This window comes from Leptonychotes weddellii, chromosome X (assembly GCF_054177405.1).
Source record: "Leptonychotes weddellii isolate Sample4059 chromosome X, ASM5417740v2, whole genome shotgun sequence".
NCBI lineage: Eukaryota > Metazoa > Chordata > Mammalia > Carnivora > Phocidae > Leptonychotes > Leptonychotes weddellii.
In genome coordinates this window covers 42502406-42529296 of record NC_138385.1, presented here as the reverse complement: position 1 = coordinate 42529296, position 26891 = coordinate 42502406, and the positions used below count along the sequence as shown (strand labels likewise).

General features: G+C 34.8%; 1 protein-coding gene across 2 annotated transcripts in view; it reads left to right on the top strand.

The window, feature by feature from the left end:
- Positions 1–26891, top strand: part of LOC102727555 (protein diaphanous homolog 2) — a 687910-nt gene that overhangs the window by 492305 nt on the left and 168714 nt on the right. For both annotated transcript variants that reach the window (XM_081808540.1, XM_081808541.1), the window contains exon 21: positions 6614–6749. In XM_081808540.1, the coding sequence (XP_081664666.1) occupies positions 6614–6749 (136 nt within the window). The remainder of the gene's footprint in view (positions 1–6613; positions 6750–26891) is intronic.

Sequence of the window (26891 nt, the reverse complement as noted above, 5' to 3'; positions counted from 1 at the left end):
TTGATCCCAAAACCAGACAAAGACCCCATCAAAAAGGAGAATTACAGACCAATATCCCTGATGAACATGGATGCAAAAATTCTCACCAAAATACCCAGGACCCAACAGTACATTAAAAGGATTATTCACCACGACCAAGTGGGATTTATTCCTGGGCTGTAAGGTTGGTTCAACATCCGCAAATCAATCAATGTGATACAATACATTAATAAAAGAAAGAACAAGAACCATATGATCCTCACAATAGATGCAGAAAAAGCATTTGACAAAGTACAACATCCTTTCTTGTTCAAAACTCTTCAGAGTATAGGGATACAGGGTACATACCTCAATATCATAAAAGCCATCTATGAAAAACCCACAGTGAATATCATTCTCAATGAGGAAAAACTGAGAGCTTTCCCCCTAAGGTCAGGAACGCGGCAGGGATGTCCACTATCACCACTGCTCTTCAACATAGTTCTGGAAGTCCTAGCCACAGTAATCAGACAACAAAAAGAAATAAAAGGCGTCCGCATCGGCAAAGAAGAAGTCAAACTCTCACTGTTTGCAGATGATATGATACTTTTTGTGGAAAACCCAAAAGACTCCACCCCAAAACTGCTAGAACTCATACAGGAATTCAGTAAAGTGGCAGGATATAAAATCAATGCACAGAAATCAGTGGCATTTCTATACACCAACAACAAGACAGAAGAAAGAGAAATTAAGGAGACAATCCTATTTACAATTGCACCCAAAACTGTAAGATACCTAGGAATAAATCTACACATGCCATTTCAAATTGTGCAGTTGTTCTGTTAAATCTATTCCTGGAACACTTAAGATGTAAACTGATGGGCCATTATTTGGTCTGTTTCATCATTTACTAGATCTACATTCATATCTTCTTAGTAGTGCCAGTTGCAAGCCCCCGTTTTGTATAGAAATTTAACCTATTCACATATGCCAAATTTCTCCACTGGTAATTCTTTAGTAATATTTATTGACTTATTTTCTTCTACCCCCAATTGTGTCAGTGTAGATTTTTATATAAACTTTTTACGTTTTACTCTATTTTCAAGAAAAAAAGAGGAAAGAAATATATGGAGATGGCTACAGAAATAGTATGATTTAAGTCCATGAGCCATATAATGCCTATCAGTGATCTGTATCAACATTTCTTTTCTCAAATATGACTTGAATTTGGGCTCTTTTTATGCTTTTATAATCATTCTATTTTCATTAAATGATCTTAGTCCATTAGAGGGTGCTTATAAAAAATCAACGGTCTTGGAAATAAGATTGCCAGATTTATCAAACAAAAATACTGGATGCCCAGTTAAATCTTAATTTCATATAAACCATGAATAATTTTTTAGTATCAGTGTGTCACAAATATTACATGACTTTTTAAGTATATCCCGATGCCTACTTGGATATTATGTGGAATATACTTAAACTAAAAATTATACATGGTTTATCTGATATTAAAATTAAAATTTAACTGAACATCTTGTATTTTATCTGGCAACTCTACTTGGAAGACATCATGGTAGCATAAGTGATCATATGTGGTTCTGCTACTTAATAACTATGTAGCGAGCCTTGGGCATCTCACTTAAACTACCTGAGCCTAAGTTTTATCACCTGCAAAATAAGAACAAATAATAGTTAATTTGCAGATTTTCTATAAAGATTCAAAATTACTTACTTAAAACATCTGGCACATAATAAATTTCCATTGACAAATAGCTGTTATTATCAGAACAAGGAAAAACTACAAACGCAAGTTACCAGTTTTTTCATCTTTATAATAAATGACAGCACTCAGCAGCAAAACAGCCCTTTAGATTGATAATAGAAGAGTCCACCCAGATGTTGGTAACTATTTACTAGATCAGAGATTTGACCAGTAATAAAATATACATAAGCATTAACCTCCCTTCTGTCCCCTACTATTTACCTCCTCTTACGTTATTTACCAAAGATCATACAACTTGTTATATCAGAGCCTGAATAAGTATTGCCTTTTCACATTGTCTTTTTTTCTAAGTTGTAATTTTATTTAAATCCTGTCTTTCTCAAACATCTTTATTTTATTTTTATTAATATATAATTTACATATAAGTTTACATATAAAATTTACCATTTTGACGTATACAATTTAGTGTTTTTTTAATATATTCAGAAGGTTGTTCAACCATCCCCACTATCTACTTCCAGAACATTTTCATTACCCCCAAAAAGAATCCTCATACTCATCAACAGGTACTCCCCATTCTCCCCTCTCCCATCCCCTGGCAATCACTAATCTACTTTCCTTCTGTATGAATTTGCCTGTTCTGGACAGTACCATACTATATGTGGCCTTTTGTGTCTGACTTCTTTCACTTAGCAGAATATTTTAAGGTTCATCCATGTTGTAGCATATATCAGTACTTCATTCTTTTTATGGTTGAATGCATTCCATTATATGGATATATACCACATTTTGTTTATCCACTTATCAATTGATGGACATTTGGGTTGTTTCTCCTTATTAGCTATTAGGAGTAATGCTGCTATGAACATTCTTCTGCAACCTTTTGTATAAACGTGTGTTCTTTTTTCTCTTGGATATATATCTAGGAGTAGAATTGCTGGGTCATATTGTAACTGTATGTTTAGCATTTTGAGGAACAGCCAGACTACTTTCCAAAATGACTCACCATTTACATTCATGCCAGCAATGCAAAGAGTTCCAATTTCTCCAATCCTCACTTGTTATTATCTGGGTTTTTCCCTTCCTTCCTTTATTTTTAATTGTAGCAGTCCTAGAGGGCATGAAGTGGTACCTCATTGTGGTTTTGATTTTCAGTTCACTAAGGATTAACAATGTCTAACATCTTTTTGTGTTTTTATTGGAGATATATATGTGTATATATATATATATAGTTGAATAAATACTGATATATATAAATATAATATATATCTTTGAATAAGTAAATATTCAAATCCTTTGCCCATTTTTAATTAGGTTGTCTTTTTATTGTTGAGTTACAAGACCTTTTACATATCCTTATCAGATATATGACTTACAAATATTTTCTCCCATTCTGTGGATTATTTCTTCACTTTCTCGACAGGGTCCTTTGATGGATAAAAAGTTTTCAGTTTCAATGAAGTCTGACTAATCTGTTTTTTTCTTTGGTTGCTTGTACTTTTGATGTCATATCCACATTATCTTTTCTTCCTTGAAGAATAAAACAAACATTAAACCAGGAGTAAAGAGACATGACTTCTATTCCCAGATATGCAATTACATAAATGTGTGACCTTAAGCCATTATTTAAACTCATTTGAAACTGAGTTTCCACATGTTTGAAAAGAAGCTGGGTTCATCAGAGCAGATAGTTTGTACTTTTTCATGAATAAATTATCTCTGTGAAACACCCTAAGTTAGTATTTCTCCACCTGCCTCACATTTGGCAATCTCTGGAGACATTTTTGGTTGTCACAACCAGGAAGGGGTGCTACTGGCATCTAGTGAGTAGAGGTCAGAGGTGCTGCTAAACATCTAACAACGCACGGGATGGCTCCCACAGCAAAGAATAACACCAGCCAAAAACGATACTAGTACTGAGGTTGAGAAACACTACAATTAAGGTTCTGTTATTCCAGTTTATTTTAAGCGGTAGTCTTTGATTTTGTCTGTAGGAGCCAGATCGTTTTGTGCTCTTAGCCTTATACTAGAGCTACTGGCCTGATGGGGGCTAAAAGAAGGGGGCGGTATCAATAATTCTTGCAAGTCAGGAGATTTTTTTGGTAATGTTTTCGGAACTTTTAAAAAGTATTGTGTCTTTTATTATGAAGAAAACAATTTTCAATATAGATATCTCTAGGAAAAAACTTGTAGATGTATTCTTGTTATTGAGTCTTCAGGTCACGATCCCGGGGTCCTGGGATTGAGTCCTGTGTTGGGCTCCTTGCTCAGCGGGGAGCCTGCTTCTCCCTCTCCCTGCTGCTCCCCCTGCTTGTGCTCTCTCTTTCTCTCTGACAAATAAATAAATTATTTTTTAAAAATTTAAAAAAAAAGATAGGATAAGAACTATATGATCCTTTCAATAGATGCAGAAAAAGCATTTAACAAAGTACAACATCCAGTCATGATAAAAACCGTCAACAAATAGGTTTAGTAGGAACAGACCTCAACATCATAAAGGCTATATATGGAAAAGCCACAGCTAATATTATCCTCAGTGGGGAAAAACTGAGAGCTTTTCCTCTATGGTCAGGAATAAGACAGGGATGTCCACTTTAACCACTGTTATTGAACATAGTAGTGGAAGTCCTAGCTTCAGCAGTCAGACAACAAAAAAGAAAGAAAAGGCATCCAAATTGGCAAGGAAGAAGTCAGACTTTTGCTATTTGCAGATAACATGATACTGTATATAGAAAACCTGAAAGACTCCACCAAAAATTGCTAGAACCATAAACTAATTCAGTAACATTACAGGATACAAAAATCAATGTACAGAAATATGTTGCATTTCTATACACCAATAATGAACCAGCAGGAAGAGAAACTAAGGAATCAATCCCATTTACAGTTGCACCCAAAGCAATAATATACCTAGGCATAAATCTAACCAAAAAGGTGAAAGATCTGTAGTCTGAAAACTATGAGACACTGATGAAAGAAGTTGAAGAGGACACAAAGAAATGGAAAAATATTCCACGCTCATGGATTGGAAGAACAAATATTGTTAAAATGTCTATACTACCCAAAGCAATCTACACATTTAATGTTATCCCTATCAAAATGCCACCAGCATTTTTTATAGAGCTAGAACAAACAATCCTAAAATTTGTATAGAACCACAAAACACCCTGAATAGCCAAAGCAACCTTCAAGAAGAAAAGCAAACCTAGAGGCATTACAATTCTGGACTTCAAGTTATATTACAAAGCGGTAATCTTCAAAATATAATGGTACTGGCACAAAAACAGACACATAGATCAATGGAACAGAATAGAAAACCCAGAAATGAACCCACAACTCTATGATCAACTAATCTTTGACAAAGCAGGAAAGAATATCCAATGGGAAAAGGACAGTCTCTTCAACAAATGGTGTTGGGAAAACTGGACAGCAACATGCAGAAGAATGAAACTGGACCACTTTCTTACACCATACACAAAAATAAATTCAGAATGGTTGAAAGACCTAAATGTGAGACAGGAAACCATCAAAACCCTAGAGGAGAACACAGGCAGTAACCTCTTTGACATCAGCTGTAGCAACTTCTTTCTAGATACGTCTCCTGAGGCAAGGGAAATGAAAGCAAAAATAAACTATTTGGACTTCATCAAAATAAAAAGCTTCTGCACAGTGAAGAAAACAGTCAACAAAACTAAAAGGCAACCTATGGAATGGGAGAAGATATTTGTAAATGACTTATCTGATAAAGGGTTAGTATCCAAAATGTAAAAAGACCTTATAAAACTCAGCACCCCAAAACTGAATAATCCAATTAAAAATGGGCAGAAGACATGAATAGACATTTTTCCAAAGAAGACATACAGATGGCTAACAGACACATGAAAAGATGCCCAACATCACTAATCATCAGGGAAATACAAATCAAAACTATAATGAGATATCACCTCACACCTGTCAGAATGGCTAAAATCAACAGTACAGGAAACAGCAGATATTGGCGAGGATGTGGAGAAAGTGAAACCCTCTTGCACTGATGGTGGGAATGCAAATTGCTACAGCCACTGTGGAAGACAATATGGAAGTTCCTCAGAAAGTTAAAAATAGAACTAATTACCCTATGATGCAGCAATTGCACTACTAGGTATTTACCCAAAGAATAAAAAGATACTAATTCAAAGGGATACATACAAACCTATGTTTATGGCAGCATTATCTACAATAGCTAAATTATGGAAACAACCCAATGTCCATTGATTGATGAATGGATAAAGAAGAGGTGATATATATATATATATATACACACACATATACACACACACCATGGAATATTAGCCATCAAAAAGAATGAAATCTTGCCATTTGCAATGACATGGGTAGAACTAGAGAATATTATGTAAAGTGAAATAAGTCAGTCAGAGAAAGACAAATACCATATGATTTCACTCATATGTGGAATTTAAGAAATGAAACAAATGAAGAAAGGGGGATAAAAGGAGTGAGGCAAACCAGGATATAGACTCTTAACTATGGAGAACAATCTGAGGGTTGCTGGAAGGAAGGTGGGGGGGGGTTAAATAGGTGATGGGGATTAAGGAGTGCACTTGCTGAGATGAGCATGGGGTGTTGTATGCAAGTGTTGAATCATTATATTGTATGCCTGAAAATAATATACAGTGTATGTTAACTAATTGGACTTTAAATAAAAACTTAAAAATATAAAGTCTGAGTTATTTCCAATTACTTTTCAAGAAGGTCTGTCTTAGACTTGTTTCTCTCAAAAGTATATACATGGACCTTGAAGCTGCTATAATATTTCCCAATTCTCAGCACCCACGTGCATGTGTATGTATATACAATTTTAAAATGGTACAGCTTCTAGAACATATAAGTAATGGAAGGATTTGTGTTTAACTTTGTTTATATATACAGGAAGCAGTGAAAGAAAACAACAAGAGAAAAGAAATGGAAGAGAAGACTAGAAGGGCAAAGCTTGCAAAAGAGAAAGCTGAACAAGAGAAGTTAGAACGCCAAAAGAAAAAGAAACAACTCATTGATATAAACAAAGGTATAAAGTACTTTCAATTTCTTAAAGATATATAAAGTACAAAATAATTTAACTTAATTGATTTTGGATTATAGTGTAAATAATTGTGTTCTTGGTAGAAAATTCACAATATTATTAGTTATTTGTGTCATATTCTCTCATAATATTATCTCTATTTCTTATCACCCTACACTGAGCGCTCAGGATTTTTGAGAACCAATGCAAGCTAATATATTGTTGAAACAGTCTCTTTCCCTTCATTTATTTTATCAAATTATATCATACTATATTCTGGATGATGCAGTGGTGAGGAAAGAAGAGGGTGAGATGAAAAGAGAAAAACTGGTAAGGGGAGATGAGCCCTCTGGCTCTAATTTCATTTTGTTAACACATGTCTGTTGACAATGCAGTAATAACAGTTTTCCTTGGGGCCTTGAACATTTCAAGTCATAATAGATATTGACAGCACTATTATAAGATGAAAAAAAATAGAGACATCTTATTCAACTGTGAGCCTAAGAACAAAGATGCTCTATGTCCACATAGTATAAAGTAAGTTGTTTTCTTGGTTAACAAGAGTGATTGTATATTAAAGGTGAGGGTTTTGGTTTTATTTTGTTTTCTTTTTAAAGAAGAGAAGGGTAAATAAAGTGATTGGCACCAGGTAGCTGCATTCTGAAAATTTAAGAAAAATTAAGAAAAAGCATAGCCTTTGCCACTGAGGGGTAGAGAATTTAAAAATGAAACAAAATCTGTAGCTACAAGAAATACAAGTTACAAGAGAACATGATTAATATGGGTCACCTATTTCTTAATATAATGACAGTAAAAATTGTAAGCACTGTGTAATGTTGACCATGTGCCAAGCACTGTTCTAAGACTTTGACATGTTTTAAGTCAATTAATCCTCCTAACATAAGAAGTAGATACTGTTATTACCTCATACAGGTGAGGAAACTGAGGTTCATAGAAATTAAAGAACTTGCCGAAGATCACACAAATACAAAGTACAACATCAAGATTGGAATCAAAGTAGTCTGGCTAGAGAATCTTTGCACTTATAAATGCTGTTGTCAAATAATAATAACTAACAGCAGTTACTAATGTGTAGCACTTACTGTGTACCAGGAACTGTTGTAGGAGTTTGACATATATAAACACATTTAATCTTCATAAAACCCTATTAGGAAAGGGCTACTATCTCATTTTAAGATGAGGAAACTGAGGCATGGAGAAGTTAAGTAACTTACTCAAGTTCATAAAGACAGTAAGAGGTAGAATCTAGGCAGTCTGTGGCCTGATTTAATTATTAATTATTTTGATTATAACTTTTAATTATAATTATTAACCATTATCAATTATTCTGTAGTAATGTGTCATAATGGCTAACTTTATGAAATGATATCTAATACCATTAAGTTTATTCTTTATACCTTTAAAATATATAAAAATTTTTAGGAATCCATTATAGTTTATCTTTTCTACCCAGGAAATAAATATAACATCATTCTAAAAGAAGAAAATAAGTTAACAACCAAGACTAAAAAGAGTAGCATCAACATAATTTAGCAAACAGACTTCATAATTAGGATCAAAAGAATTGGTCCTGACTGAAGATACTCAATTACGAAAAGCACTGGAGTATGCATGGCAATGGGTATTTGTAGGAAGTTCTTACTTAAAAGGTGATGGAATCAGTAGAACAGTACTAGATTACTCCCTTTTGTGCATGGACCATTAGTGAGATAAGAGTATGGGAGAAGTAGGGGACATATTGTGCATTCTCCTGGCTGTGCTAAGGGCTTTACCCTGAAAGCTATGGGAAGCCCATGAGTATTTATAAATGGGAAAGTGATGTGCTCACATAGATTTCTTAGAAAGATCATTTTGACAGAAGCATAGAGAATGGATCGTAAAGTGAAGAGCCTGTGACAACAGAAGTTATAAAGTTATTATCATAGTCCTGACAAGAGATGATGGTGGCTTGAATTAATGCAGTGGTAGTGAGGTTAGAGAAGTTACCAATAAGAGGTATATATGAGTTCTATAGGATGTGGATATATAGAAACAGATTTATTTAAAGGAATTGACTTGTGATTATGGAAGCCGGCAAATCCAAAACCTGCAGAGTAGGGTGTCAGGATGGACCCAGGGAAGAGCCAGTCTGAAGATAGTTGGCTTGCAGAATTTCTTCTCACTCAGGGGATGTCAGCCTTTTTATCTATTCATGCCTTCAACTGATTAGATGAGGCCCACCCACATCATGGAGAGCAATCTGCTTTACTCATAATCCAGATTTGTTTTTTTAATTCTAGTTTTTATTTCTCTTTTTTTAGTTTTATTTTATTATGTTATATTAATCACTGATTTAAATGTTAATCTCATCCAAAAAACACCCTCACAGAAACATCCAGAATAATGTTTGAATAATTATCTAGGCACTGTGGCCCAGCCAAGTTGACACATAAAATCAACCATTACCAGAGGGGTATTAAATGGTAGAACTGACTGACCCTGATGATTGAATAGATGTGGGAATTGAGGAAAGGAGGCATTAAAGAAGGTGATACCCTTCATAAAGAAAAAAAATTCAGGAATAGAGCAGATTCCATCAGGAAGGTTACAATGATTAGTGTCATTTTGAACATGTTTCATTTTCAGACCTTTTGGAAAGATGGGAAATGTCTAAGTAGCCATTGTATATTATTTGCATATGAAACTCAGGAACGAGGTTTGGACTAGACAGACAGACTTGAAAATCATTGGTTTTTGATGATTAAAGTTAGGGTATATTAGTTTGCTAGGGCTTCTGTAACAAAGTACCACAAACTAGGTAGCTTAGAATAATAGAAATTTATTGTTTCATAGTTCTAGAGAAGAGGAGTCTGAAATCAAGGTGTAGGAAGGGCCATGCTCTTTCTGAAGATGCTAGGGAAGGATTTGTTCCATCCTCTCTCCTACCTTCTGGTAGTTCCTTGGTTTATAGCAGCATAACTTCAATCTTCATGTGCCATTATCCCTGTGTGCATGTCTGTCTCTTCACATGGTATTCTTTTTATTAGCACACCAGTCATATTGGATTAGGGGTCCAACCCACTCCAGTATGACCTCACTCTAATTAGACAATTCAACCTATAACATATGAGTTTGAATGAGATCACCAGGGTAAAGTATAAATCAGAGGTTCTGAAAGTATTTGGTCTCAGAACCCATTTACACTTTTAAAAATTACTGTGGACCCCACATCCCTTTTGCTTATTTGGGTAATATATATTGATATTTATCATGCTGGAATTAAAACAGACATAATAAATAAAATTATATAAGATAAATCATTTGAAAACTTTTTATTTACTAGTTCTATTAAAATAACAAAGTAAACCTATTACATGCTAAAAACATCTTTTTATGAAAAGTAGCTTTACATTCTAACCTCCTGCCCCCCAAAAAATATTAGTAAGAAGAGAAAGCTATAGTGTTGTTAATTTCTTCAAAGTCTGGCTTGATAAAAGCTTGATTCTCATACTGTTTTTACATTCAATCTAATACCGTATCATTTGTCATGTGGCTTCTGGAAAACACTGTAAACTCATGAAAGAATGAGAGAGAAAAAGGCAAAAAAGTATCACTATTCTTATGAAGATAGTTTTTACCTTGCATATCTGAAGTGACCTCAGAGATTCCCACAAGTCCCAAGACCACACTTTGAAAATCTCTGGAGTAAATAATGAAAAGAGCAAGCAATTAAGAGTCTATTGAGTTTTATGGCAAGAACATAATCTTGCCTCCATATTGCATTGCACCCTTCCCTCTCCCCAAGTATTTATTCAATCTTTCACTGTTTCCCTAAAAATATACCTGTAATAGAAAGAAAAAAGAAAGAAAGAACCTATTTTGATTATGTCTCTAGTATATATTTTCATTTTCCAAGATTTGATCAATTACCCCTTCAAATATTATTAAAGCGATAGTATGAAGATCCAAATAAGCTTTTATGCAAATGCTTAGCTGAGTGATCTGAATATGAAAGACACACTTTAACATAGGATTTATCTTTTGTGTATTGTTAACGGTATCTCTACTTAGAGATCAAAGAGTAAACTTTACCATTAGGTTCTTGATTTGTGGCCCATATGTTGCAAATACCTTGTTACTATTATTATTATTATTGTAATATTATTTTACACTTAAAAGTATATGTGTGTTAGTACTTATAAATATGTTTCAAAAAGAGATTCTTCCATTGGAATCATGTAGCCTTAAGAAGATGAGAAGAAAGAAGAATGGAGTCGGGTAGTTAGGGGTCAAGATGGAACTCAGTGAGTTTCTCAGACAGTATCTTATAAAAAATGCTATTGTTAACTAGGTGGAAATCAATTGCAGACACTTTGAAGGCCTTGGGGGAAGTGTGGTCAGGCTACATAAAATATGAATTGACAGGTGACATGAGAATGAGGTGCAGTCAGAAAGTGATTTAGAGAACTTTAAATGTGTCTAATTAGAATACTATCACCCACTTTCCAGTAAGAGAATTGTATTCTTCCTTTCCCCTGAGAGATGGTGTCGAACATTTGATTGCCATTTTAAGATATGTATTATATAGAGCATAGAGGTATTTCGTGCACATGTGATTAGAGATACATACCATTAGAACCAGAGGGTCCTACCTATAACAATAGTAGTGAAGTAAAGTCCCTTGGGTAAAGAAAGTCACTTGAAAATTACCAACAACTTTAAAAACACATACTCTTTCTGTAGTTTCTATTTCATACCAACTTAGCAAAATTGCAAGCCTCTCCCTTTTAGAAAATATCCTGTGATCCCATATAGCTAATAAGTAATAACAGTAAGTTATATTTATCTGACATGCAAAATTATATATATTCATCAAAAAGAAATATTTTAGAATTTAATTCAGAAGAATAAGAGGATAAAGCAAACACAACAGATTATTTATGTTATCTAGATGTGATCAGCTGAACTCAGAATTAAGAGGACATATCATGGAAACCAAGCAGCCAGAGAATTATATCTTTCATGTTAAATCCATAAAAAAAAAATCCCATGTTTTAAGCCTCCATTTTGAGAGAATTAGAGATCAGAAAGCAAGGGCCGTGATAAGAGTATTTTTTTTAATTGTAAAGGAGAAAAAAAGGCATGATTATTTGTTAGAGTCATTTTGCAAACATTAAAATGAAAAACTAAAAAGTTATTTAACTCTGTGCATTTAAAAAAGCTAGAAGATCAGTTCTAGCTCTGCCATCTTCTAGATTTATGACCTTGTTATTTTCCTTCATCTCTTCATGCCTCAATTACCTCATCTGTAAATGTAGGATAATGACATTTACCTCCCATCGTTAAAATTAAATGAGATAATTAAGTACAGTATATAACACAGGGCCTAGAATATACTTGTTGTTGCTGCTGCTAAGAGTTGTTTTGAGTTCATTGCAGAATCTGAAAAAAATTCAAGATATAGTCCCTATCCTTAAGAATTTTGTTGGAGAATTTTACAATTTTGTCAGAGAAATGTGTAACAGAGGAAAATCTGTTTTCCCACTCCCCATCTGAGGTTATTTGGCTGGGGCCCTGTAAATTAGACTGACTAAAAATAGATTAACAAAAGAAAAATAGATTTATTAAAGTGGGATACTTTATTAATGTGGCATACATGTGGGAGCACTCAGTGATGTGGAACTCAAAGGAATGGTTAAAGCTTGGGCTTATATAGTATCTTAACAAAAGATTAATAAATTTTTATAAATGTTTAGGTAAGACAAAGGAAAAGGACTTTGAGTTTCTAGGGCAGCAAATTGTAAGAAGGTAAATATATGGGGAACTAATGGAAGATAAGGGCTAGTTAATAAATTTTGTTATATAGGTTCTTCTGGTGCTATTTCTGGACTGATGAGGGTCTGTTTAGAGTTGTCTCTGGTGATTAACTTATGTTCTTCCTGGTAAAGAGGGAAAGATGGACATTTTACAAATTTACGTCCTGCTTTTAGGCAAGTAGGGGGAAGACGGAGAGCTTTTCTTGTTTCTGCTTTTTCTCAGTTGCCTTGAGCTCAAAATAATCCTTATGCCAAAGTGTCATATTTCGGAGTGACATATTCTACTGCCCTTCAGATAAAATAAAGCTGAACCAACCAGCAAATAATGTACTAATATATAATAGAGATTATCTGGAAATATCTAAAAGGGGAATTCAGTGGAGTCTAGTAAAATGATAGAAGGTTTTGCAGAAAAGGCTAAGTATAGTCTCAATGTATCAGTTGAACTAGATACTGAAGGATGAGTAATTCCTGGCTAAGCAGAGGCAAAACTATTCAAATAAATGGGAATAACATCAGCAATAGTGCATGTCAGCAAATGAGGCAGCAGGCTTCATGTATGATATGTTCAGTGGCCCACAGGAAAGTACATCAAAATGCTTAAGAGGGTATGTCCTATGTTCAAGTCCCAGATCCACAACTGACTAGCCATATAATCTCTGACAAAGTATTTCATCTCTCTGTGCCTTAATTTCCTCATCTATACAATGGAATAATAGTGTCTTCCTTGTTATTATGAAGGCTAAATGAAGGAATCCACAGAGACCAGTGTTACTTCTACTCTAGTCTATCAGTTATATGTTGATGTCTTTGGTCTCTGAGAAATAGTTCAATGTTCAGTAAATATTTTCTGACATTGCCATTGCCCTTGTTATTGTCATTGGCAGAGAAGGGTTTGAACTGTTAGAAAGGTAGGAAGACTGTTGGAAAGACCGTGAAGAGCTTCCCAAGTCAGGCAGGGAAGTTGTGGTGTAATGGGATGGGGTAGGAGAGCCAAGGTGATTATAAGAATTTGTTCAGGGATTGCTGCAGTGTAGTGAGCCAGAAGCACAAGAAAGGAGAGGTGAATACAAGGTGGATGCAACTGGAAAAGAAGCGTGAAAGGTGAAAAAATAAAAAAGAGTTACCTCATATCTGTTTCTGTCTTCAAAGAAGGAGTTTAAACCTGTGGCAGTTGAAGAAGGTGTTAACAGGAAGGAAAATTTCCATAAAAGAGATGGGGAAAAAAGGCAGTGGGAGTTACAATGGATTGAGTTTTTTTATTTTTTTAAGATCAGCAGTTTTACCAATATATAATTATGTATTGATTTTTTTGACAAACTAGGTTATTTTATTCATCCAACCAACATTTATTGCACCATTTCCCAAATAATTATAGAGCATGCACAGTAATACACCATTTATTTAAATGTAAAATTTAGAAAACTAATTTAAATACAGCAAAAAAATATGCTAAATCAATAAATGTACTCTAGAACGTGTAATAGATGTAAATCATGCAAAGTTCTTGGTATAATCTATTATCTACAACCTTTGATTATATTAGTATAGATGATAATTAAATAATTCTGTAGATAGAGCAAGAAAGCTTACCAAATATCTGTAATATTTGTGAATAAATCTCCTTTTCATGTTTGTGGAAGTCAGCAAATTAATTGCAAGAACTTAGAGGAAGTGATGAAAGGAAATGCATTTTAACCAAAAAAGATTTTATTTATTTATTTGAGAGAGAGAGAATGAGAGAGAGCACATGAGAGGGGGGAGGGTCAGAGGGAGAAGCAGACTCCCTGCCGAGCAGGGAGCCCGATGCGGGACTCGATCCCGGGACTCCAGAATCATGACCTGAGCCGAAGGCAGTCGCTTAACCAACTGAGCCACCCAGGCGCCCCGAAAGGAAATGCATTTTAAAAGGGGGTTTTGAAATTGGAAATGCCAAATGTGTTTCTTATGCAAATATTACTTAATCAGGAACTGTTTTGCTCTTCCTTATATAAGATTATATAGAAATTAGAATTGCCTATTTACTTCTAGTACCATGATAAAGAATGAGCTACCTTAGTCAGATGTGATGAAAAATCATTCTTCTGAGAGTAAGTTAGCAAAATTTAGCCAGTAAACCTAAACATTTAAATTCTGTTATTAGCGATGGCTAAGTTCCAAGTTTTAAAATAATTACATCTTATAAGTAAATGAATTCATTGCACATTACATTATTTTGATCTGAATAGGTAAAAGCAGTGTTTCCTAATGTCATACCTCAGACATTAAATTACAGTAACCAAAATTATAGATTAAGATACCCATAAATAACAGGGCTGACCCCAATAATATTAAAGTACTCCCAATAATATAAATTACTGAGAAAATATAGATACCATCATTCTGGCATATTCTACAAATGCTAATGAACAGCTCATAAATGATAATGCAAAGCTAAAGAAGTGGATATACTTGGTGGACTTAGAAAAGAATCATTGACCTAATAAAGCCTTATCCATGGAGGAAAAAAAGGTATCTGGCTGACATTCTGTTTATTTAAATTGTCTCACTCTCTATTTTAGCAAACATTTCAAGAAATCCATGTTTATTCAAAATCAGAACTTGTTCCTTTTGTCCTCTAGGTTTGTTTTATTTAGTAAAGATTGCCCAGGTCTTTGGAGCTTTTAGCAAACGTAGTTATTTATTATAAATCTGGAACTTGGTTATTTTAATGAAACATCTTTAGGTCTGATTTAGGCAATATTATGCCCTACTGCTGCCATTCATTCGATAAATGCTTCTTGAATTTGTAAGTTTAGGTACTGGGTTAAGTCATTGAGGTGCAAGAGGAGCTCCTACAGTTGCAGCTATCCAGTGAGAAATTGCACCCTGCTGTGAGTCTGCTGACCCACGATGACATGTTATCTGAGACAGATCTTTCATTGGGTTAGCCTGCAAATGAAATGAGTCCAGCCTTTTTTCCTTTGGAGCCAGACAAACCTGAGTTTCAGATTCTTACCCTGCCCCCGAAACAATGTAACTTTGGCAATTCACCTAACCTCTCTGGTCCTCAGCTTCCTTGTCTATAAAATGGGAAAAAGAATAGCATCTATCTTCTAGAACTTTTATAAGAACTAAATAAGAGAATACACGTAAATCTCTTAGCACTTGCCTGGCACGTGGTTAGCACTTCATAAATATTAAGTGTTGGTATCCCATTCATAATAATAGTTATTTTAGTGAACATATTAAATAAAACGATTAATGGCAATAATCACTACAATAAAATGTTGGTTGTCTAGAATGCCTAGGGAAAGAGGTGTTTTGATTGATCTGTTTTTGTAATAATATAGAAAGCCACTTGTACATAGGTTTTTATCATTTGTAATCTTTCTAAACTCTGTTAGTCCACAACTCTCCTCTCATCCACTCAACCACCTCACTTCCCCCACTATTTTTGGCTTTACATTTTACACATGCGAAAATTGTAGAATATAGTGCTTATATATAATTTCGTACATATAACCTGCATACAGTATATAGGTTCCTGATAGACCTTTAGGACTTTGTTATTGTCTTTGGGCCATTATTCAGAGCATCAGTGAGTATGCACACAGGTGTCAGAGAGTGGGCTTTGTCTAAGTCCAAAATATACTTTAGATTAATCCAGGTTCTAGTTATTTTTTCCTATAGCCTATTTTAGCCACTTATCACTAGTAATTTTTTTTCTGACCTCATACTAAAATAATTACATTTCTGACATCAGTCCACTGGAAATAAGTGTTAAACTCTCATTCCTGGTGCCTTATCAGTAAAACAAATTTCTACATCTACTAAAAATATTCTTTTAAATAGGAGATAAAAATAAATATGTGAAAAAAGATAGGTAATATACTTTAGATCTCATTAAAAGTTCTTACATTCTAAATGTAGAAACTCAGATTTGCAAAAACCGTAAGAGCTGTATTCAGTATGTTGAACATTTAACCAGATGTCATCAGTTCTTATGTGGAAGATGAGCAATGTTGGCAGTTACAAATTTGGCTTTCTTTACAGTATGTGCTTGTTGCCATGCATGAAAATGGGTGAAAACAATCAAATTGACTACATAAGAAATGACCAAAACACAGTGTAGGTAGCCTAATCATTTATTAGAAACACACTTTGGTTCCATATTTTAATATTCTATTTCTTAATAAAGTGTGCAATAAATAAGAGCTGTTATATACCAACATTGCAATTAATTTGGCTCTGTTCTCAGTCAAATGAATTTAGATTCATGTAAGTAATTGCACCTAACAGATTCATAGAACCAACAAACTGCACTGAACCCACCGGAGTCTCTAACGATTTTTTCTTAATTATATCTGTTCCACCCACATTGAATCCCTGAGGCCCTGGGCTGCTTCAAACTCAGGACAGAATCTATTGTCACACTACATGTACAAACGGATTATTATGGATGAAAACCTTTCAGTGGTTTTTAATTTAATGCTACAAGTATTTATTGAGTGCCCACAGAGTGCTGAGCAGGAGTGACACACCCTAATCATAGTATTGTTGTCTGGTAACTCAGCACCATTAACCCACTTAGGGGTTACTAACTGTCAGCCTTTTTCCCCTCTGTGTGTGTGTGTCTCTCCTGTAAGAAATAATGTGTCTTGCTGCATATTTGTGTATGTGTGTGTGTATGTATCCATGCATGCAGGACCATGTGTAGCATATAACATATTTCATTTTTTTCCACATATTTTATATATGAAAACTTCTTATTGTTTCTTCTTTATGTCTGATCAGTACTCTGTCCACAATCACTCCCTCCACACATGAACAATAAGTATATGATATCTTGACTAATTCGTGGGAAAAAAAAAACACATCTTAGTTCAAGAAAGCAGTTATGCCTTTGTTACATAATGATATTAGAAAAATGTCATAACCTAAACTTAGAATACCTGATTGTCATCTAAATCAGCTATTTCATAGTAGCTCAGAAGATGCTGGTATGATTCATTTGGGAGGCAAAAGATGATTATCCTTTCAAATGTGCAGTTCGCTATGGATAACATAATACTTTTGTTTGAATCAGCATTGGAATCTATTTTAAATGTACATTATGTAAAAAAAAATATCTCTCTTTATCAGAGGAGATATTTCAGAACTCTTGAATTTGATTTAGCCTTTTCTATTTGCCAAGCCCTGGACAGGGCTGCCTAGGAATTACTTGGAGTATCGCTAAACAGGATGGATGCATATAGGCCTAGGGAGCTGGAGGCACAGCCCTGCTGATGGAGGGACAGGGTCCCAGGGGTTCTTCTCACACCTGTATGGTTCTGTCGTAGAAGAATCGTATTCTCAGAGTCTGCTGGGTTAGGCTATGCTGTAATAACAAAGTCATAATACAGTGCTTTAGTTGGGTGTTTAGTCTGTCATTTTTATAACATAACCCTCATCCCAGTTTTTAAGCTAATAATTTTATGCAGTTGAGTGTTTGAAGTAGAAGAACTTTTAAAAATTCCCTGTTTATCTCACTAATATCTACACATTCCTGATTTGAGTTGCTACCTCCTCTGATTTTCTGGAGCAGTATTTCTATGAAAGGAAAATGTGTTCCCTGTAGTCTTCTTTTGTCAGAAACCCTTTGCACTTGCTTTCTTTTGCCAATTGAAACTTTTTTTTGAAAAGCATTAGTAGAGAAAGCTTGCCTAGCCTTTGCTAGACAGGAGTAGCTGTAGGTGCATTTAAACAATCCAACTTGAAAAGGGGATTTCTCTCTTTTTATTTGAAAACAATTGAGAATGAAAGATATGTGTCTCAGGACAGAGTGCTTAACTAACCTTGCTCTACTGAACTTCAGTATGGTATATGAAACTGCTTCCCCTGTGTCCTCCCCAGTGTTCTCCCCCCACCCCCGGTGTTTTAAAAAATGCTTTACTTGTTTGAAGCACCTGGGTCTGAGTTAGAGCTCTATCTGGCATAACTGGAATCCATTATGTTGTTAGCTCTTGTTATACTGTTCTTTGCATCTCTTTTTCTCCACTCAGATAGTCAATGCAGTTTTTTTCTAAGGGCTATCTGATAATATTTTGAGAGGAAATGGAGATCAAGCTATAGAGTTGGACGATGGCTACATGAAGCTTTAAGTGTAACCATGTTCCATCCCCCACAGTACATGCAGCCTTTTTTTTTTTAAGTAATCTAGTGTAAGGTCCTGTGGCTCAAGCAAGTTGAAAACTATCCATTTTCACTTGACTAACCTTGACAGGGAAATGAAACCCCCCAAAAGTACCTCTCTCCTCACAGGTAGATAAGGGGATGGTGGTGAAGGGTTGGCAGTGCAGATCCTAGCCTATCCTCCCTCATCCCCTCTCTCATTTTAAGACTGCAGAGGAACAAAGTAAACATCTTTAGAAGGAAATCTCTGGGTTCTTCCTTTTGCAACCATAAATAATTGTAACCTTGGGAAAAGATATCATTTGCCCTGGACTTCAGTAGTTAACACTTCTTCTGAAGAATGTGGTCCTTGAAAGACAAAGTAACTAGGGACTAACTGGAGCTTACATACCAAAGTAAAACCACAAATTGGTATTCTTGAGTTATCATCACATTTACTCAGACAGCAGTATGTCTTAAAGAAAAACAGTGTATTATTTAAATGGAAAATGGGGCCATATGTCAGGGTTTTGTTTTGTTTGCTTGTTTTAGAGGGGATAAGGAGCTTGTCTCACAAATATGGTAGGGCAGGAAAACCTTTATGTAGAAGTCAGCACCTCTAAATCTCTGGTATTCAAGAAATACCAAGTTTCAGTCCACAAAATGTAAGTCCTTTGTTATAAGCATCTCTCTCTCTCGCTCGCTCTCGCCCATAGGCAGTTTCTGAAACTAGTTTCTTATATATTTATCTACAAAGTTGTTTGGATTTTTTAAGTTAATGATGACTTTTTATCATTCTGCTGCACCTCTCCCCTTCTTTGGGATTGTTGCCTTGTCTCACTCTTCCTGATACATTGCTTCCTGGTGGGTGACATCATGATTTGCAAGCAATCTGATATATAAATGAGGTGGTGAGAACTACCTCGGCAATTCAGTTTCTGTTTGAAAGGAAATAAGTAGCGTCTTTATGTTTTCTTATATTTTCCTCTACATTGTGTTTTCACAATTATATGAGGCACAATAGGAAGGCCTCTTTTTGCTTTCACTCCATTTCTAAAAAACATTTGGTCGATTCAAAACCTTCTTGGAAATGTAAAATTCCATGTTTTATAATAGACTTCTCCTACAATATGTATTTTTGTCACACCAGAATGTGCCATTCAGCAATAGCTAATAACTACTAATTTTCTAGGAACATCTCAGGAATATAGATGCTTGGATCAGCATGTTTTTATTTTTACTGATATTAAAGTAATGTTTATCTAGGAGGCGTGATAAGAAACAGTGTATAAAACTTGACCTTAATTCTTAGCTTTGTAGACATATATTCATAGGTGTTTTGTGTGCTTTGATAGGTGTGGAAATATGTGAGATCAATAAAGCTTTACTTCAATATGCTAACAAGTAAATATGGATATGGTTTTACTAGACAAACTTATTAGCAAAGATACCTTTTAAGTATAGTTCCCACCCCTTCTGCCCCCCAACCCCATTCCTATTGCTAATTGGCAGGTACCGCTATTATACAGCTTGAGTTTCTTCATTTGAAAGAACACTGCAGCTCTTTTTTGATACCTTGTGACACTTTGGCAGGTACCTCAGGAACCATACCACAGGCAGGTTCAGATTCTTGCACTTCATATTCTTGGCATTCTCCGAGGGAAGTGGTTCTCAAAGTGTGATCTCTGGACCAGCAGCTTTAGCATAATCCGGGATTTGTTAGAAATGCAGATTTTCTGGCCTCACCCCAGACCTACTGAATAAGAAATTGCGTGGGGACAGCAGTCCGTATTATGAAAAACTGTGCAGGTGATTCCGATACACACTAACATTTAAGAACCCCAGAGTCCAAAGACTAGACTCATCTTATTTTACAGGTGTGACACCTGAGACATGAACAGCACTTGCTCAAGGTCATAAAGCCGGTTTAGTGTAAATAGAGACCCTGGAGTAGAGCCTGCCTCAGCCTACTGCTCTTTCTACTATACTACTCCATATTGCTAGTGCTTAAAGTTGTTTTTAATTATTTAAATTTAGTCATGACGAATTATTATACATGAAAAAATGAGAGGCTTATCTTTTAAGCTTTGCATTCCTATAATTTCTGAAACTACTGTTAGTGACAGGATCAGTCAGAATCAAGTAGTTTTCAGTGACAAGGTGGGAAGATATCCTTGGCATTGGAAGTTTACAGGGAACTCAGTGGAGTCTTTGTGTTGTCTAATATGGTTTTGGTTTTGATGGATGGATATCATCATGTTTTTCAAGCTACGACATACCAAAATGAACTCAAGCAACTGATTTACTAAAGAATGATCATTTGTGTTTTGTATGTGTATGTGTGGTTTGTAAAATGAACTGCCAAAGAATTTCTTAAGTAGTAATGTCCCTGTTATATTAAAATAGAATTCCTTGGTTGTGGGGACGGGGATAGATAATGGATTATATAACTGCTTAAGAACAAATCTGTTGAAGAGCAAGAATACCTTATATTAGTTATTAGTTAAGTATTAGCATACTTGTTCTTAAATTATCCTTATTTGTTGTACTTCAATGCCTTTTGTTTATGCTTGATGGATGTTCTCATATGTGCTTCAGATAGCAAATAAACATGTCCCTATGTTTTGCCTAAACGATACAGGTAATGAAAGAAGTAAAATCTGCACCCCTTTGTTCATGGAACAAATGAACATCTTAACTTGAGTAAAAGTGAGAATCTTTTAGCAAGAATCTGTATCTAAAAAATATATCTTCCTGCAAGTGACCTCTTTTATTTATTTCAAATATCTATCTTTTCTCATCAATTCAAGCATGATCTCTGTAGCAAATAAAAAAGGGAGCTTTTCCCATTAGAACCTCTGTCAAGAGACAATCTTCTTTGGCCCTCTTCTTATATATTAAGAAACAGTTCTCATCTCTCTTAAAGTAGGTTTGAACATTTTTCTCTGATGAATACTTTACATACTCTGAGCAAACAACTTTAAATTTCTCAGATGTTTTGCCAAAGAGATTCCTATTTCTCTTTTTTAATCCCCAGTGGTTTAAAGTAACATGTCTACAGATAGTTTATACCAGGTCTCTGTAAGCAATGTAATAAGGCTTATGGTATTTCATTCTGCAACATTATTCCTGGGTCTGTTTGCACTTGATGCTAAGTTCACTTAGAGTAGTATCAGTCCTTTGAATTTGTTTTCTCTGATTTGGTTTCCATAAAACATTAGGATGCTCTCTAGATTATCTGGGCCATTTCCCTGCCTCAAGGTATGCCTGTATATAACTCTGTAAGACAAATGGTTAGACAGCATATTTCTAAATGTCCCAGGAGAACGAAAGTATAATAGCACCAATAATCCTTATATAGGGAATGATGTCCAGGGAAATAACCAACTGCACTTACATTCCTCACAAGTTCCATTGTTCTTGAATGCCGTTATGATTCTTTTATTTTTATTGAAATTACTTGACATGTCTTATTCCTTTACTTCAGACAAAATATTTTATTTCTAAACCCAACCTTAATTATATTCTTATTGGGAAAATAGAAAGCAGACTTTCTAACCAGTATATTCCACCATGTTAATCACATTTGTCCAATTGTCAGCCCATTCTGATGACTGACATTAATAGCCATTAATAATGGCTAACCATTATTATTGCATATGTTTCTCTTTTTTAATGAAAAACTATGAAATTATTCAGTTATTCTTAAAAGTTGAATAATTTGGGCACCTTGGTGGCTCAGTCAGTTAAGCGTCTGCCTTTGGCTCAGGTCATGATCCCAGGGTCCTGGGATCAAGTTCTGCGTGGGGCTCCTTGCTCAGCGGGGAGTCTGCTTCTCCCTCTGTTCCCCACCCCCGCTTGTGCTCTCTCTCTCACAGAAATAAATAAAATCTTTTAAAAAGTTCAACAATTTATATATTTCAGATGCTCTTCATTTTTCTAAGATTTATTTATTCATTTTAGAGAGAGCATAAGTGGGGGGAGGGGCAGAGGGCAAGGGAGAATCTCAAGCAGACTCTGCGCTGAGCACGGAGCCTGACATGGGGCTCAATCTCATGACCCAGAGATCATGACCTGAGCCAAAACCAAGAGTTAGACACTCAACCAACTGAGCAACCCAGGCACCCCTCAGACGCTCTTTAGTATTCAATATATTAACAGCGTGCTCAGGGTTTTCCTCACTGGTCCGTTGGCTCTCATATTTGTTGAAATAATTTTATTTACCATATGTTTGTGTCATATTGGACATGTTAGGAGAAAAAATTGAATTTTGAATGTGAAAGGTCCTTCTTTTATCAAAATGCATTCTCTGACATTAATAAAAGTCATGCTGGCATTCTCTTTCAAGAAACTCACTAAAATAACAAAGAACATGAAAAATGTATTTAGATGTTTGATTGAACTAAGATGGTTGATTTATTTCCCTATCTGATAAATAATAGTGCACAAAAATAAAATTATAGTTAATGAGAGTGTAAATGTGGCGCATATATTGATATTCTAGGCAATATTGAAGCAATTGTTGGTATTTCATGTGCTCACTATCGAAAAAAATAAATTTGACCTTTTTTTGCAAATATTGCTAAATTTTCTTCTGAAAAATACTATAATGAGTGGATTTATTTATTCAGTTCTCAGTGAGGTACTGGCTGTATCAAGGTTTTGGAAAAACAAACATGTATTCTCTATCTCTAAGTATATTAACTAATCTATAAAGGCTTGACATTCATTAATGCTTGCTGAGGGAAAAAAATGAGTTTTAGAGATTGTGTTTTGCTCAGTACTGCATAACTTACTTTCACAAGCCCTACTTAAGCTTTGATTTCTAAATCTCTCCCCAGTGAAATCATATCTCAAAGATGTTTCATTAAAATGACAGGATAAGCTGCCTTGTATCCCTGTGCTGAAGTGGGGGCAAGGGAAAGAGTTCTAGGAGATCTTACACAACCATTCCTAAGTTTTAGGGAAAGAAGCAGAAATTATTGACGTCAGTGAAAAATAGGCAACATCTCTATCATGAAGATAATAACCAAAAAGATGGGCTGACTGTGTGCACAGCACTGGCTTGTCTCGATCTTGTATTGATGACTCATACAAAGTTAAAACATGGAGGATGGAGTTACGGAATGTAGGAACTATTAGAAAGACTGTGTCTTTGAAGTTATGCATTTTAGAAAATATTTTTAAATGCATATTTTCATTGTTATAGACTTTTGCATTGTTTAATCTTTCACTTTTGTCTATCCCTTTTCTATTTTGAAATAGTTTCTTAGAGAATTGTTAACAGTTCAAATGGCTTCATTATATGCCTAAATATTAGTTTGAACCATATGAAATTGTTGCTATTTGGCCTTTTTTTTTTTTTGCCTATAAAAATGGCAACCTCACATGGTTCAATCTAATAAAAATTATATCATTCTCAAAACAGAAAGATAATATTGTGCTATTACTTAACCACTTTTAATTGTATATGAAACTCATACTCTGTCTTAGTTGATCCTTTACTGGCTAAGTTTGACATTTAAGAGAATTTTCTAGCAAATTTTTGGCACTAAAAGGGAGGGTTCATGCATCATTCCCTGTTCATGCAAGGCCACACTGGGAAACAGACCTTAATGAAGTCACCTAATCAGTAGCCTGGTCTCCTATGGATGCATTCCTTATGTTTGCATAGTATTTCTTCAGAGAAAATGTAGTGTGGTTGGTTAATCTATCATATTCATTGTTATTGTTCCAAGTAAATATGCCCTGATCATTCTAATGAGATTAAGAGACATTTTATATCTTGAGTAGAGCTGGATGTTTTCAAGGTTTCTTGAGCTACCTGGTTCCAAATCACCTCTTAAGTGAGGCTGAACAATCCATCCAGCACATGTTGACTCCTCCAGGTTTGACTTTGAGGTTGAAGTGACCTCTTCCTCCCTTTACTCCCCAGTTTAGGATACCCCTTAACATAGCTTCCTCTAGACTAGATATAAATTTCAGCAATGAATAGAATTCTCTCAGTAATACTTTTCCTTCTTTGTTGAAGACAATGCTAATGTGAGTACTTAGTTACTAAAACAAATATAATGACATTTTTAAAGCCTCACAAGATATGTAATTGCTTTAAAGAAATCATAATTTTTTTCTCTTCCTTTTCCTGAAATAGAAATCATAGTTCTGTTGAAGACCCAGGATTCCATACATTGTAAAAGCATCAATAGTGTATTCCTTCTAAAGGATGGGGATAAATCCCCTTATACTAAAAATCACTGGCTGTCACAGAAGTGCTAAGTGAAAAATTGTCCTTATCATTTCTTTGTGGATTGCAATTTTCCCCTGTTGATCTAGGCTATAAATAGGAAATAAACAGTTGAGTGAAATCTGATAGTGTACAGATTTTACTCATGATTTTAGGTGAACAGATCATAAAAAGAACAAAATATTGCCTGATCCTAAATGTTTGCCAATGAGTATTTAGTAACTTCCTCACTCTCCTCTGTTTTGGCAGATACCACTTTTTAACCACATTTTTGAAGAGTAACAGATAATTGTTTTTGAATATTTTTATACTTATCTAAAAGAGGGAAAATAATTAAGAATATTGAAAGTTATTTCTGGGGGCGCCTGGGTGGCTCAGTCATTAAGCCTCTGCCTTCAGCTCAGGTCATGATCCCAGGGTTCTGGGATCCAGCCTTGAATCTGGCTCCCTGCTTGGCAGGTAGCCTGCTTCTCCCTCTCCCACTCCCCCTGCTTGTGTTCCCTCGTTCGCTGTGTCTCTCTCTGTCAAATAAATAAATAAAATCTTTAAAAACAAAAGTTATTTCTGTTCAGTGGTCAAGCAAAATACACAGTCTTTAATATCCTTTATTTAATAAAATCAGCAGTTGTTCCCTTTAAAACATCTTTATCTGAGGTAATTCATCAGTATATGGACTATACAAAAATAGTTTGATTTTCTAAATCGTAGAAACTTGGCTTCTGGAAACATTTGAGCCATTCTCAAAACATAATGGAAAAAGTAGGCTGTTATACTAAATTATTGTTCTAAGAGCCAAAAAGCTACAGTATTTTCCTTTCTGTTCTTCAGATATACTATGTATCAAGTTAAGTAGAGATTTTTAGAGAGTATTTCATTTTATTCAGTTTGACTGGAAGATTCCTTATTAGCAAAAAGTTATCTTAATTTTTAAATCAGACTACATAGAAGAAGAAATACACAATTTACCTATTTGTGGCAGTGCATCTCAAGAGGATACCTTATAGTTTGTTTTGCACAGTGCTATCTGCTGAATAGGTGCCCAATAGTTAGTTATGTGTTGAAAGCTTGAAAGAGATAGTAAAAATTAAATAAGGAGTGTGCTGAGGGTATGATTGAAGTAGTGCTGATTAATTGTTCTTGAGTCCTACCTGCTTTCCACTTTGGAGCCTCCTGTCCCAAAAAGAGACATGGTTGAAACAAATATGAAAATGTAAATCTTTTCTACCTAAACCCAAGCAAGAAATTGTCTATTTGCAAGTCTGTCTCTGACAACAACTCTATCCATTTCAATAAAAATATAACAATTATTTACCCAACAGGAATTATACATCAATAGCTAGCTAGTGACATAGTTATTTCATAAAATAGTATATGATATAAACCATGGGAGTTTTTGTATTTAAAAAGAAAACTCAAAGAAATCCAGAGGTCAAGTAGACAACATCAAGTTAAAATAAAGCACTTATGAAATTAAGCTCCAAGGAATGACATTCTTTAAATGCCAGTATTTTATCTGGTTTTACCAGCTTTTAGCAGGTTATTTAAGCATAGTTATCATCCATAATGACTTTATTTTAAAAGAACCACATAATGTTCAGAAATTGACATAATTATATCTCTGGGATATCGGTGCCTAATTTTGTAATTCTACAGCATTTTCTTCTGATTGACTCCCATGTAATTCAATGGCATCCATATTATTTACTCAGTAATCTGTAATTATAGGCTTCCTCTAATGAAGCGCCCTATGCTTTATTGCCCTCTGTTTTTAGGAGCTCTGTGGGTTCCAAATTTGAACTTGGAAGAGCTGTTTTTTCCCAGATGAACATTATAAAGTAATGAAGAGGTGAATCGCTATTGCCTTGATTGTTTGAAACACCAAAAGGCAATACCACTTAATATACAATTACCATATTACTTTTAATATGTCTTTTTTTTTTTTTTTTGGGTTCCATT